Below are 16,183 nucleotides of genomic sequence, written 5' to 3' on the forward strand. Positions count from 1 at the left end.
AGGGATACTGCTTTATAAAAGCGTACTGCTTTCGTTCAAAACCTTTTTAGCTACTCATTAGCTTATCTTCATCAATATCAGTAAAATCAAGAAATGTGCCTACAGCCGTGCAGTGAATAGATCACTTTGTCTTATTTAACCGCATGGTGGACAACACAGGAATCCTTATCATTGTATCTAAAGCACTTGGTGTGCAGACAGGCTTAATCTGAGCATACATCTAAAAATGGTGTGTATGTATAATTGTGTGTATGTAAATTGTATGTTGGCCGAACTGGCCAAAACATCAAGTGTGTGTGTGTGAGGGTGGACCTCCCGACTCTCACCCGATGGTAGATGTCGGGAGACAAAGATTGGGTTTCCCCTACCTCTTTCTATTGAGAACGCGTTTGTTTGGCCGAGCTGAGCAAGCATGTGAATGAGAAGAACAGAAGTGATTGCTGCCGGCCAAGCATCTTATGTGTAGGGCTGATGTTAGTACAAATAACTTGGCAGCCATATTTGTACCTCCTGTGTATTTTTTGCCTGCCTCAAAACTATTAGTTGAATGGTGGATACTTGTTCCAATATGTGTACACCTTGCTAAATATTTTTGCCTGTCAAAATATTCCAGGCTCAAACTCTAGTACTGCAATAACGTCATACTAAGTGCCATCCAATACATGCTTATGTTTGGACTGTCTTTTAAATAAAAAAAAACTGTTATAAACGGGATTTGATATTATAGTGTAGTGAATAATAAAAGGTGGAAACATATTAAGTCCAAGTTCACTGAATAGATGCACAAGCTCACACAGTGCTGCAGTTAGTAACAGCTATATGGACAGACATATATATAAAAAGATAAAGCTGGTTACACAGAGTATATCGTTAACGTGCGCCAATGTTGCCAATACTGGTTAAAGCCACCTCAGTCCAGCCTTGACGTGTACGCTTCAGTCTCCGTGTACTTTTCCAAGACAGCTGAGAATGGCGAGTACGAGACAGATTCTTGGTCATTACACTGTGGTAATTCAAAATGGCTTCTTTCCTGAGGACAAAACAGACAGATAACATGCACCAATTACAAATATTTAAAGGCTCTAGAGACCTTTGCTCCAAATTAAATGTTATTGTTCATTTGCTTCCTAAATGCAGTAATAAGCAACTTTCTAAATAGCCCTCATAAAAATAAATTCCTACCATCTTGCTTGTGCCAGGTACATGCAAATCCTTCAACTAGGGGCTGGTACTGCTGAATCTGACAAATCCAGAGCACTGCCCCTCATTTCTGAGGGCTCTCTCTGCTGTCCCACTCACTTCTCTTAGCAGTAAAGACAGCAGCAAAAGTTTGTAATATATTGATGGCCTATCCTCAGGCCATTAATATCAGATTGGCAGGTTTCCGACCCCATGCACTCCTGACAATCCCCTGCCGATGCTAAACTACACAACTCCAGCCATTGTGTAGTGAAATGGGGGCAGCAATGCTGTTACCAGCTCCATACACTACAGAAAGGAGAAAGTAGTTCTGGCGCTGGAGCGCCAACTAAACAGCTGATCAGCGAGTGTGCAGAGTGTCAGACCCCCACTCATTTGATATTGGTCTCCTGTACTGAGGACTAGCAATCTTTTTTAATATACTAGAATACTCCCTAAAGCTCCAGACTTGTCTTGTACTAAAAAATCTGTTTTAACTTCCAGACTTGTTTTGCATTAGAATACTCCCTTTAAGGGTGCATTCACACGACTATGTATTTTGCAATGTGCAATAAATACGGATGATGTCCATGTGACGTCTGTGTTGCATCCATTTTTTGTTTGCGGACCCATTGTGACCATGCCTATTCTTTTCCGCAAAACGGACAAGAATAGGACATGTTCTATCTTTTTTGCGGAGAGGCAGAACAGATATACGGATGTGGACAGAATGTGACACAAATTCTGACAACTGGATTGTTTGCGATGGTCGCATCGCAGTATGTCACGTGTCACATTATGACACCACTGACAAACATTACATGAAATGCTGCGAGATATGTGGCAGTGTAGCCAAGCCCTTAAAAGCAAGAGAAAACAAGTCCATATTTCCAAAAGAATACTATAATACAAAAGATATACACACTTCTGATACAAGAGGTGATCAGAAAAAGAGTACATTTATTGCAGCCATTTTAGGAACCACTGCATTCAATGAACTGAAATCAATTAGTCTTCTGATGCAGGATACGGAGACATACACCTATGTAAGGTTTGTAGTGATGACAGAGGTCTACTTTAAATTAAAGCCTATGGACACCTCTGGGGCAATGTTTTTACAACTGCATTTTACTCACTTTTGGGATAAAAATAATTTTCCAGCGATACATGGGGTTGAAAAAAAATAAAATTGTCTATTTGCAAAGCGTCGCTCCTGAGTTCTATCAGCAGCCTCATCTCTGATCTCCTACCCTGATAAACACTCGGAGATAAAATAAAGAATATGGCCTAAATGAGGTCAGGATAATCAAAGATAATATCATAAGCAGTCAGCTGACTGAACTGAGGATCAACAGTCTGGAAATAGACTGCTGAAAATTATTAAATGAAGACCAACTGAAAAAAAGATTTTTATCCCAAAATGAGTAAAATGAAATCATAAAAAATAATTTCCCCAAAGGTGTCCATAGCCTAAAGGACAAATTGAATAAGTTGGAAAAAAAATCTAAGTTTAAAAAAAAAAAAAAAAAAAAAAAAAAAAAAGATATAGGAATATTATGCCAATTGAACTTCTGGTTTCCCCAAATGCAGGTTTCCAGATATGCTGGAGAGTTAGCTACTGGCTTCCAGTTTGTGCTGCAGGTTGAAACACAGCCAGATTCAAGGAACATTAGAGTCATGGCTCCATACCAAGTTGATTTGGCAGCACAGGAACTTTTCTTCATGTTATCACCTCTCTCACCACTAAAAGAGGATATGTGCTCGCTGTGTAACATTTAAAAAGGGGTTATTTTTTTTCCTACTAAAAAGCTGAGAAGATGAGCAACAACACGTGTAATCACACCAGCCCCTAATAAGGGCATCTGCTGATGCCGTGGACCAAATGTTTAAAGAAAAATTTTGTGGAAATACATGCATATAGATATCGGCTTAAAACTGCCATGTATAAACACTGCAGATCTGGAAACTCTAAGGCCCCTTTCACACGGGCGAGTATTCTGCGCGGATGCGATGCGGGAGGTGAACGCATTGCACCTGCACTGAATACTGACCCATTCATTTCTATGGGGCTGTTCACATGAGCGGTGATTTTCACGCATCACTTGTGCGTTGCGTGAAAATCGCAGCATGCTCCTCTTTGTGCGTTTTTCACGCAACACAGGCCCCATAGAAGTGAATGGGGTTGCGTGAAAATCGCAAGCATCCGCAAGCAAGTGCGGATGCGGTGCGATTTTCACGCACGGTTGCTAGGAGACGATAAGGATGGAGACCCGATCATTATTATTTTCCCTTATAACATGGTTATGAAGGAAAATAATAGCATTCTGAATACAGAATGCATAGTAAAACAGCGCTGGAGGGGTTAAAAAATAAATAAATTATAATTTAACTCACCTTAGTCCACTTGCTCGCGTAGCCCGGCATCTGCTTCTGTCTCCTTTGTTGAATAGGACCTGTGGTGAGCATTAAGTACAGTTACAGGACCTTTGATGACGTCACTCCGGTCATCACATGGTACGTCACATGATCTTTTACCATGGTGATGGATCATGCGATGACCGGAGTGACGTCATCAAAGGTCCTGGAATGAATGCTCACCACAGGTCCTGTTCAGCACAGAAGGAGACAGACGAGATGCCGGCAGCGCCAGCAAGTGGATTAAGGAGAGTTAAAAAAATAATTATTATTATATTTTTTTTAACCCCTCCAGCGCTAGTTTACTATGCATTCTGTATTCAGAATGCTATTATTTTCCCTTATAACCATGTTATAAGGGAAAATAATTCAATCTACAGAACACTGGTACCCAAACCCGAACTTCTTCACAGAAGTTCGGGCTTGGGATCGAACACGCGCAATTTTTCTCACGAGAGTGCAAAACGCATTACAATGTTTTGCACTCGTGCGGAAAAATCGCGGGTGTTCCCACAACGCACCTGCACATTTTCCCGCAACGCCCGTGTGAAAAAGGCCTTAGTCTCCACATACACACAGTTTTACTCCAGGTTTCCATAACAACCCAGCTATTTTTCTTCACTGCTGTAGGTCAGCTTTAGGCTAGTGCTACACGATGACAATAAGTCGCACAACACATAGGGCACAACTACACTGCTACATGTGTTGTCTATGGTGTTGCACTGCGACATGTGACATGCTGTGACTGCGACATGACAGCCGCAGAAAAATCTATCTTGGACACCATAGCATATCATTATAAAAATTGTTGGGACAAAATGCCACGCGACATGTCGTGTAGCCTTAGCATTAAAGGGGCAGGGCGCTGTGGAGGTCACTGTCAAGAGAGCAGGAGCCACTATTAACCCCTTAGGGACTTAGGACGTACCGGTACGCCACGTTTGCCGAGTCCTTAAATTTAAAAATAGATTGCAGCGGGGGTTAATAGGAACAGGATGCCCGCTGAAATCATTCAGCGGGCATCCTGTCACAACGCTGGGGGAGGGGGGGGTCAATGTGACACCCCCCCCGTATTGGCGATCGCCGCAAACCGCAGGTCAATTCAGACCTGCGGTTTGCGGCTTTTACCTGCGGTTGCGGGTCATTTTCCCCAAATAAAGTTAAAAAAAAAATTGGTAAAAAACTGAAGAAAAAAAAAAAAGAAGTATACATATTCGGTATCGCCACGTCCGTATCGACCGGCTCTATAAACATATGACATGACCTAACCCCTCAGATGAACACCGTAAAAAATAAACTGTGCTAAATAAACCATTTTTTGTCGCCTTACATCACAAAAAGTGTAATAGCAAGCGATCAAAAAGTCACACGCACCCCAAAATAGTGCCAATAAAAGAGTCATCTCATCCCGCAAAAATCATTACCTTGGGTACGGTATCGCCCAAAAACTGAAAAAATTATGGCTCTCAGACTATGGATACACTAAAACATGATTTTTTTTTTGCTTCAAAAAAGAAATCATTGTGTAAAACTTACATAAATAAAAAAAAAGTATACATAATAGGTATTGCCGCATCCGTGACAACCTGGTCTATAAAAATATCACATGATCTAACCTGTCAGATGAATGTTGTAAATAACAAAAAATAAAAACGGTGCCAAAAACAGCTATTTCTTGTTATCTTGCCTCATAAAAAGTGTAATATAGAGCAACCAAAAATCATATGTACCCTAAACTAGTACCAACAATACTGCCACCCTATCCCGTAGTTTCTAAAATGGGGCCACTTTTTTGGAGTTTCTACTCTAGGGGTGCATCAGGGGGGCTTCAAATGGGACATGGTGTCAAAAAAACCAGTCCAGCAAAATCTGCCTTCCAAAAACCGTATGGCATTCCTTTCCTTCTGCACCCTGGCGTGTGCCCGTACAGTAGTTTACAACCACATATGGGGTGTTTCTGTAAACTACAGAATCAGGGCCATAAATATTAAGTTTGGTTTGGCTAGTAACCCTTGCTTTGTAACTGGAAAAAAATTTAAATGGAAAAAACTGCCAAAAATGTGAAATTTTAAAATTTTATTTCTATTTTCCATTAATTCTTGTGGAACACCTAAAGGTATGGGTGGGCGATATGGCCTAAAATCTATATTGCGATATAATTTTAAGCATGTGCGATATGCGATATATATTGCAATATATTGTTTTCTATATTGGGGGGGTGGGGTTTAAACTTTTGTTTTACACTTTTTATTTAATAACTATTAGCCTCCTTAAGGGCTAGAACCCTTGTCATATTCACCCTAATAGAGCTCTATTAGGGTGAATAGGACTTTACACTCTCCCTGCTGCCCTGTGCTTTGTGCACACAACAGCAGGGAGCTGACCATGGCAGCCAGCCTCTGATGTGCCCCCCCCCCAGCCTCTGATGTGCCCCCCCCCAGCCTCTGATGTGCCCCCTCTGGTAACTCAAACCCACCCCCCTCCCTCCCTCCCCAGTATTAATCATTGGTGGCAGTGGCCACAGGGTCCCCCCCACCCCCCCATCATTGGTGGCAGTGGGCAGTTCCGATCGGAGTCCCAGCAGTGTAATGCTGGGGCTCCGATCGGTTACCATGGCAACCAGGACGCTACTGAAGTCCTGGCTGCGATGGTATGGTGAGCAGCATTATACTCACGTGCGCTGTGGCCGCCGGGCGCTCCTTCTCATAGGTCTGTGCGGTGCATTGCTAATGCTATAAGCATTAGCAATCCGCCGCACAGACAGAAGAAGGAGCGCCCGGCGGCCACGGCGCACGAGAGTATAATGCTGCTCACCATACCATCGCAGCCAGGACTTCAGTAGCGTGACTCCTGGCTGCCATGGTAACCGATCGGAGCCCCAGCATTACGCTGCTGGGACTCCGATCGGAACTGCCACTAATGATGGGGGGGGGGGGGGGGAAGGAGGGGGACCCTGTGGGATATGGCCGGCACATTCATTGGTGGTGCAGTGGCCACAGTCCCTCCCCTCCTCCTCCTACTCTGTCCTCATTGGTGTTCAGCGGCAGCCGCGCACAGTGCGGAGGGAGGGACTCCCTCCTTCTCCCTCCACTGTGCCGGCCGGCTCATCAGGAGAAAATGGCGCGCAGAGAGCGCGATCATATCGTGGTCCGGCGATATAGGCGATATGGCGAAAATCCATATCGTGGCCCAAATTTATATCGCATATCGCCTATACCGCCCACCCCTACCTAAAGGGTTAACAAAGTTTGTAAAAATCAGTTTTGAATACCTTGAGGGGTGTAGTTTATAGAATGGGGTCATTTTTTGGGTGGTTTCTATTATGTAAGCCTCGCAAAGTGACTTGAACTGAACCCTAAAAATTGGGTTTTTGAAAATTTCAGAAAAATTTCAAGATTTGCTTCTAAACTTCTAAGCCTTGTAACATCCCCAAAATATAAATTTTCATTCCCAAAATGATCCAAACATGAAGTAGACATATGGGGAATGTAAAGTAATAACTATTTTTGTAGGTATTACTATGTATTATAGAAGTAGAGAAATTGAAACTTGGAAATTTGCAATTTTCTTACAATTTCAGAATGCACTGGATAAGTCAAAGCGTTTTAAAGTTATCAGCACTTAAAGTGACACTGGTCAGATTTGCAAAAAATTGCCAAGTCCGTAAGGTGAAATTGGGCCGAGTCCTTAAGGGGTTCGCAACTGCTGTGGAGGTCACTGTTAAAGGCAGCGTGGTACTGTGGAGGTCATTGATAAGGGGGCAGGTTGCTGTGAAGGTCAAAGACAAGGGGATGGGCTGCTCTGGAGGTCCAATTTTAAAGTGGTGGGGCACTGTGGGGGCGATGCGGGGGAGCAGAGCTGTGCAGTGCACCAGGATGTGGGGGCGGGGCAGCAGAGCTGTGCAGTGCACAAGGATGTGGGGTCGGGGCAGCAGAGCTGTGCAGTGCACAACGATGTGGGGGCGGGGCAGCAGAGCTGTGCAGTGCACAAGGATGTGGGGGCGGGGCAGCAGAGCTGTGCAGTGCACAAGGATGTGGGGGCGGGGCAGCAGAGCTGTGCAGTGCACAAGGATGTGGGGGCGGGGCAGCAGAGCTGTGCAGTGCACAAGGATGTGGGGGCGGGGCAGCAGAGCTGTGCAGTGCACAAGGATGTGGGGGCGGGGCAGCAGAGCTGTGCAGTGCACAAGGATGTGGGGGCGGGGCAGCAGAGCTGTGCAGTGCACAAGGATGTGGGGGCGGGGCAGCAGAGCTGTGCAGTGCACAAGGATGTGGGGGCGGGGCAGCAGAGCTGTGCAGTGCACAAGGATGTGGGGGCGGGGCAGCAGAGCTGTGCAGTGCACAAGGATGTGGGGGCGGGGCAGCAGAGCTGTGCAGTGCACAAGGATGTGGGGGCGGGGCAGCAGAGCTGTGCAGTGCACCAGGATGTGGGGGCGGGGCAGCAGAGCTGTGCAACAGGATGTGGGGGCGGGGCAGCAGAGCTGTGCAACAGGATGTGGGGGCGGGGCAGCAGAGCTGTGCAACAGGATGTGGGGGCGGGGCAGCAGAGCTGTGCTGTGCAACAGGATGTGGGGGGCGGGGCAGCAGAGCTGTGCAACAGGATGTGGGGGCGGGGCAGCAGAGCTGTGCAACAGGATGTGGGGGCGGGGCAGCAGAGCTGTGCAACAGGATGTGGGGGCGGGGCAGCAGAGCTGTGCAACAGGATGTGGGGGCGGGGCAGCAGAGCTGTGCAACAGGATGTGGGGGCGGGGCAGCAGAGCTGTGCAACAGGATGTGGGGGCGGGGCAGCAGAGCTGTGCAACAGGATGTGGGGGCGGGGCAGCAGAGCTGTGCAACAGGATGTGGGGGCGGGGCAGCAGAGCTGTGCAACAGGATGTGGGGGCGGGGCAGCGAGCTGTGCAACAGGATGTGGGGGCGGGGCAGCAGAGCTGTGCAACAGGATGTGGGGGCGGGGCAGCAGAGCTGTGCAACAGGATGTGGGGGCGGGGCAGCAGAGCTGTGCAACAGGATGTGGGGGCGGGGCAGCAGAGCTGTGCTGGTGCAACAGGATGTGGGGGCGGGGCAGCAGAGCTGTGCTGGTGCATGTGAAATCCACAGGAACGCCCACAGAGCCTGATGAGACATCTGAACAATGAGTGAATCTCATAGAAGAGCATTTCTGAGTGCATGTGAAGCAAAGCTGATACCAGTAAACAAACAAGTGCAATTTTATTATGTGCTGCATTACAGTAAGATATGGGGTTATAGATTTTTAGTGCAAAGAACAGTGTTAAAGAACAGTTATGTTTGTGCTTCCCAAAGGTTTTTGTGCTTCCCAAAGGTCACTATTGTCTGTCTCAGCTGCACAGCTAGATGCATTTTACTCAGAAACAAGGGGTGTCATCTTCTATGGAAGTCCACCAGCACTGTACTGCTTACATCTTTTCTCTTACTTCCCACTATGTTTGCTTCCAGCTCAGGAGCTCACATAATAGGGAGGGATAATTCACACAGACACACAGGAGGCTCCTGTGACGGTCAGGAGCACTGTAGAAGCAGTTTTGTCAGACTCATCTCAACTAACGCTGACACGCCCCCCCCCCCCCCCCCCCCCCACGTCCTCTCAGCCGTCTTCTGAGTCTTTTACCAGGGATGGATTTTGCCTGACAAGAGGCAGTGGTCTACGAATTAGGTGGAAGTGAGATCCCTAGTGGCCATGACTTTACAGCTTTTTTCAGGTGGATGTATGCAAAAAAAAAAATTAAATGAAGGGATTTAGAATTGGCTAGTTACACCATGAAACTGTGAATGCAATTGTGTGACAGCACAGTGACTAAGGCTACTTTCAGACTAGAGTTAATATTTTCCGGTATTAAGATCAGTCATAGAGTCTCAATACCGGACAAAAAAAACGCTTCTGTTTTGTCCCCATTCATTGTCAATTGGGGGCAAAACGTAACTGAACAGAACCGTTCTCATACCAGAGAGCAGCTTTCCGTCCTGGGATGCGAAGCAAAACAGATCTGTCATGACCCGCAATGCAAGTCAATGGGGACGGATCCGTTTTCTCTGACACAATAGAACTTTCAATGGAGTTCATGACGGATCCGTCTTGGCTATGTAACAGATAATACAACCGGATCTGTTCATAACGGATGCAGATGGTTGTATTATCAGTAACGGAAGCGTTTTTTGATGAACCCTGCCGCATCCAGCAAAAACGCTAGTGTTAAAGTAGCCTAATACAGACCAGCAATAAACTATAATTCTCAAACATCTCTATGGGGAAAATCATTCAAAGTAAAAGCGTTTTTCTGTTCTTATAAGGCCTGAAGTTAGTTTTCATGAGTAAGTAGAGTAATTTTTACCAGCATCAGCAACTGGGCAGTAGGGATCGACCGATATAGATTTTTTAGGGCCGATACAGATGATCTATTAATTTTTCAGGCCGATAGCCGATAATTATACCGATATTCTGTGAATTTTCATTTTTGAAAAAAATAAAAAATTCCTACACAAATCTGCTGAAAATTATATGTTTATTGTTAACGTGTAGGTTTTATATTTTTTTTTGTAAATCTCTCTTTTTCATTTATAATTAATATTTTGTTGTGTTTTTTTTTTTTTTTTTTTACTAACCATTAGCCCCCTTAGGGACTAGAACCCTTGTCCTATTCACCCTGATAGATCTCTATCAGGGTGAATAGGACTTTACACTGTCTCTGCTGCTCTGTGCTTTGTACACACAGCAGCAGGGAGCCGACTATGGCAGCCAGGGCTTCAATAGCATTCTGGCTGCCATGGTAACCGATCGGAGCCCCAGACTTACACTGCTGGAGCTCCGATCGGAATTGCCACTGAGGAGGAGGGGACCCTGTGGCCACTGCCACCAATGACTAATACTGGGGGGCTTGGGTGGGGGGGCGCACTGCGCCACCAATGAAGATAACTCTCTCATTAATTCATATACAGGAGGCAGGAGCTGGCTGCAGAATCACATAGCCAGCTCCCGACCTCTATGAGCGGTAGCTGCGATCCGCGGCAGTTAACCCCTCAGGTGCAGCACCTGAGGGGTTAACTGCCGCGGATCGCAGCTACTTGCATAGAGGTCGGCAGCCGGCTAGGTGATTCTGCAGCCAGCTCCTGCCTCCTGTATATGAATTAATGAGAGAGTTATCTTCATTGGTGGCGCAGTGGCCACAGCCCCTCCCCTCCCTCCTCTCATTGGTGGCAGCGACAGCAGCAGCACAGGGGGAGGGAGACACTGCTTCCTTCTCCCCTGTGCTGCTGATGGAACACAGAGAGCGCTGTCAGCAGCGCAATCCTTGTTCCCCATATGTTATCGGTATATCTGCAAAATAGATGCCGATAACGTCCAAAATCCTGAATATCGGCCGATAATATCGGTAAAACCAATAATCGGTCGATCCCTACTGGGCAGGACCAGGATGACCCCTAAATAATAATGGTTCCATTACTGAACACACAGATCAATAGGATGACATTATTTCAGGATCTCAGGCTAAATAAAGAGAGAAGGAATACAGGAGCTCTTAGGGTTAAACACAGCGTAAAAGTGGTTCTAAGGAAGAAAGACCATATCCAGGTGGGTTAGTTAACACATCAGCGTCATGCACAGCGTTATAGAACACGCCAAATAAAAATCTGGAACTTTACCTGCCAAATACATTCTTCAGTTACCAATGAGAGAAACTGTCATGTCGCTGATAATAGATGGAAGAACAAGAAGTGTCAGCACAGAGACTAGATTACTGGCTTTCTTCTACACAGCTATTGCAGTAGTGAGCTCCTCTGTGATCGTGGGTCCTGATACTTTACAAACAGTATAGTGTATAATTTACTTGGCTATATCAGAACATTGAGTAGATGATTTAAAGGGGTTCTCTGGGAATTTGATACTGATGACCTATCCTCAAGATAGGTCATCGATATTAGATTAGCAGGGGGCCCTACTCCCGGCACCCCCGCCGATCAGCTGTTTTAGGTAGGAAGCCGTGGCACTTACTGGTGAGCTCTGTGGCTTCCCGGCAGCGTTCCAATCACAGTGCCATACACTGTGCAGTGGCTGTGCTGGGTATTGCAGTTCAGTCCTCTTGACTAACAGGACTGAGCTGCAAGAAGGTCATGTGACCAATGTACGGTGACATCAGGGGCCTAGGAAAAGGCCCATGTGCTCACAGAGCTCCACAGCTTCTTCTAACGGGTGATTGGCAGGGGGTGCCCAGGAGTCGTACCCACGCCAATCTGATATTGATGACCTATTCTGAGGACTGCCCATCAGTATCACATTCCCAGATAACCCTTTTAATGCTTTACTTAGTGTCTACTGCTTCTCAAATTTTAGGTCAGCCATAAACGCTGATATGAAATTGGTTGTGAGACTATAACAGCGTGCACAAGCAAGAAGCACAATTTGTCGGTTCTGGGTAAATTTGTGCAACAGGAATCAAGGCAGTGGAATGTTAATGGACAATGTCCAGTAATTTTATACTTAGGCTCAGTTCACACCTGAGCGTTTTACAGCGCGTTCCTACGCGCTGTAAAACGCTCAACAAGGAGAAACCAATGCTTCCCTATGGGAATGGTTCTCACCTGGGCGTTTTACAGCGCGTACGATCGCGCTGTAAAACGCCCGACGCTCAAACAAGTACAGGAGCGTTTTTTTTGGGCGCTTGTCGCGCGTTCCCGTACATAGACTTTCGGGAACGCGCGACACTGTGTGTACGCTTGTCTCTGTATGCGCGATTGTAAACGCCCGTACAATCGCACATACAGAGCGCTCCTTTCAGAACGCTCAGGTCTGAACTGAGCCTTAGGGCCTACCCTCAGGATAGTCCATCAATATCAGATCAGTGGGGTCCAGCATCCCGCGGTGAAACTACAAAGCTCCGGCCACTGTGTAGTGGACATGGCTGGTTACTGCAGAGCTGCTGCCACTGAAGTGGTTGGGAGCTGTGCTGCAGTAACCAGCTCCGTCCACTACACACTGGAGAGCGCCGTGTAGTTCCCGAGCTACTCCTAAACTGCTGATCAGTGGGGTGCAGGTTGTCAGACTCCCACCTATATTTTTAGTGTTAAAGCAGCGATACAGGTACATGGATTTTATATCTTTCCAATACACTTTAAATAAAACTTCTATAACATTTTTGACCTTTTCAGTGAATATGACCTAATAGGGTTGGTCTTTGTATCTATAGGGTCCCCTTTGAGGGGAGTATGTAAATCTTATCAGATGATCTGCACTCTTTTAGGAAGCTGTATTCACTGTGATGTTCCCTGATGCGATGACCCCTTTACACAGCGTTCCTTCTCGGCAAGCACCTGCTCATCAGTGAAGGAGACCACTACATTTACGTGAGTGATCGCTAATGCCATCGCTCGTCCCCATACAGACTCGAGTGTGTACACAGCACGATCTGCTGCCGGCAAATGACGATTTATGTGCCAACACAAACATTTCAATTACCCGACGAATGAGTGGCACCTTTACACTGCCAGATCATTTCTATGAATGCTGGTGGATTATCAGCCTGTGTAAAGAGCCCTTTAAATGTGGCAAGCGAGTCAATAAGGTGGCTTCGCTCAAGGACCCTCATAGAAAATAAGGACTTTTAAGTAAAAAAAGACAGGCAGTGAAAATTAATCTTGCTGATGGATTTTCCACCCACATGTAAACATAAGGGCACAAACACTAAATGGAACAGCGGGGGGGAGAAACTGGGGTTCCCAAGCGGCCTACCCTTTGTCACCTAACAAGCGTGGAGGTGATAAATGCTTTAGGCTAGAATTCACCTAGGATTGTGAGTTTTTTTTTTTTTATTAAGACAGTGAAGCAGTTAATTTGCATCTGTGGATGGCACAGTTATGGGCTGGGGGGGTTTGTGGATGTCACTGTTATGGGCTGGGGGGGGTCTGTGGATGTCACTGTTATGGGCTGGGGGGGGGGGGTCTGTGGATGGCACATATATATATAACAGTGCCACCCACAGATCCCGCCAGCCCATAACAGTGCGACCCGCAGATCCCCTCCTGTAACAGTGCGACCCGCAGATCCCCTCCTGTAACAGTGCCAGCCACAGATCCCCCTGTAACAGTGTCCGTCATCCACAGATCCCCCCCATAACAGTGTCCGTCATCCACAGATCCCCCCCATAACAGTGTCCGCCATCCACAGATTCCCCCCATAACAGTGTCCATCATCCACAGATTCCCCCCATAACAGTGTCCGCCATCCACAGATTCCCCCCATAACAGTGTCCATCATCCACAGATTCCCCCCATAACAGTGTCCATCATCCACAGATTCCCCCCATAACAGTGTCCATCATCCACAGATTCCCCCCATAACAGTGTCCATCATCCACAGATCCCCCCCATAACAGTGTCCATCATCCACAGATCCCCCCCATAACAGTGTCCGTCATCCACAGACCCCCCCCAGCCCATAAGTGACATCCACAGACCCCCCCCAGCCCATAACAGTGACATCCACAGACCCCCCCAGCCCATAACAGTGACATCCACAGACCCCCCCAGCCCATAACAGTGACATCCACAGACCCCCCCCAGCCCATAACAGTGACATCCACAGACCCCCCCAGCCCATAACAGTGACATCCACAGACCCCCCCCAGCCCATAACAGTGACATCCACAGACCCCCCCCAGCCCATAACAGTGACATCCACAGACCCCCCCCAGCCCATAACTGTGCCATCTACAGATGCAAATTAACTGCTTCACTGTCTTAATAAAAAAAAAAAAAAAAAACTCACAATCCTAGGTGAATGTGAATGACAGTGTCCGTCATCCACAGATCCCCCCCCCCCATAACAGTGTCCGTCATCCACAGATCCCCCCCCATAACATGCGAGAAAGCTGAGCAACTTTTGTTCTTGAAAAGAAACCTGCCACTTTTACTTAAATAGAAAGCAGTCCAAGTTGTGTGTAGTTATTTTATTTACATTTAAAAAAAATTGTGTAGCCCAGCAAAAATTTGTTCTTGACCTGAGGCTACGTCTGTTTACAGTTTGAGGTTGGTTTTACAACTGTTTCTTGCACTGTTGTTTTGTACAATCACTTGTACATGTTGTTTTGTACAATCACTTGTGTATGAGGAAGCACCATGTTATATAATATGATTTATTAAATTCATGAAAAAGAATTATTAATAAAATCATTAAAAAAAAAAGTATTTTAAAAGTATTTGGGCAAAAAGGCAGTTTCGGTTTTCGGTCAAGGGCATCCTGAATTTTCGGTTTAGGACCAGAATTTTCATTTCGGTGCACCCCTAAAACATACGGATTGGGATTTTCTCTAATCAGACAGGCCTTGCTGCCATTCCACATATACAGGATACATCAGCGTGGCTGCGGCAGGCTTTATAACACATGTCATATCTTTATTAATGAAAAGCTCTTGAAAGGTCTGTATATAGCTTTTCCTATCAAATTTATATTATGGCATTATGTGTCCTTTTATAGCTTGTTCTTGAAACCGCTGATACAGTGCAAGCTAAAATGTATTTTCTCTAGGGGCTAAGATGGGAAAAAGCAGGTGCTGGGTTTAATGAATGCCGCCTCTCAGGTCTAGATAATGCCATGCTGATATCAGATCTAGGCTTTGGGCAATGACATACTCAAAGGATGCACCATACAAATAAATCCACTTTACCTTTCTTCCTGTAAGATGGCATCATCAAATACCCTGGAGAGACGTTTCAGCTGCCGGATTCCTGCAGAAACAGATTCCAGGTCTTTCTCAAACTGCCTGAAAACAAGAGAACAACAAAGTTATAAGGGTACTTTCACACTGGCGTTTTTCTTTTCCGGCATAGAGTTCCGTCCTAGGGGCTCTATTCCAGAAAGGAACTGATCAGTTTTATCCTAATGCATTCTGAATGGGGAGTAATCCGTTCAGGATGCATCGGGATGTCTTCACAGTTCAGTGTTTTTGACTGATCAGGACAGAGAAAACTGCAGCATGCTACGGTTTTATCTCCGGCCAAAAAACTGAACACTTGCCTGAATGCCGGATCCAGCATTTTTTTTCCATAGGAATGTATTAGTACCGGATCCGGCATTCAAAATACCGGAATGCCGGATCCGTCCTGCGCAGACCGAAAAAAAGGTGAAAAATAAATAAATGCCGGATCAGTTTCTTTGGAGGACACCGTAAAGACGGATCCGGCATTTCAATGCATTTGTAAGACGGATCAGGATCCCAATCCGTCTTACAAATGCCATCAGTTGGCATACGTTTTGACGGATCCGGCAGGCAGTTCCGGCGACAGAACTGCTTGCCGGATCACTCTGTCGCAAGTGTGAAAGTAGCCTTAATAATATAGAGATAAGCAGACATGAATGAAAATTACCAGATAAATGCACTCATATATAAACCTATTCCCTAGTATCTGGAACTATATTAAAGGGGTTGTGCATGCCGTACATTTTGATGACCCATCGTCAGGATAGGTCATCAATATCAGATCAGCTCTCCATGTGAACTCTGTTTCCTGTTCATTACACTACGCGTCATCTTCTCTGAAGCGGCAACGTTGTGCAATTAGAAGTGAAGCGAGTACTCCTCATTACA

General features: G+C 46.0%; 1 protein-coding gene across 5 annotated transcripts in view; it reads right to left on the reverse strand.

Moving 5' to 3' along the window:
• Nucleotides 1–260: 260 nt before the first annotated feature.
• PIMREG (PICALM interacting mitotic regulator) overlaps nt 261–16,183 on the reverse strand; it is a 30,144-nt gene continuing 14,221 nt past the window's right edge. For 4 of the 5 annotated variants that reach the window (XM_040421804.1, XM_040421805.1, XM_040421802.1 and 1 more), the window contains exons 4-5: nt 15,263–15,358; nt 261–1,030 (exon numbers count right to left, since the gene is read on the reverse strand). In XM_040421804.1, coding sequence (XP_040277738.1) covers nt 871–1,030; nt 15,263–15,358 — 256 coding nt within the window. In that variant the 3' untranslated portion in view covers nt 261–870. Of the gene's footprint in view, nt 1,031–11,246; nt 11,294–15,262; nt 15,359–16,183 lie in introns of all 5 variants that reach the window. The other variant, XM_040421806.1, reaches the window with a different exon arrangement.

Source organism: Bufo bufo, chromosome 3, assembly GCF_905171765.1.
Source record: "Bufo bufo chromosome 3, aBufBuf1.1, whole genome shotgun sequence".
Taxonomy (NCBI): Eukaryota; Metazoa; Chordata; class Amphibia; order Anura; family Bufonidae; genus Bufo; species Bufo bufo.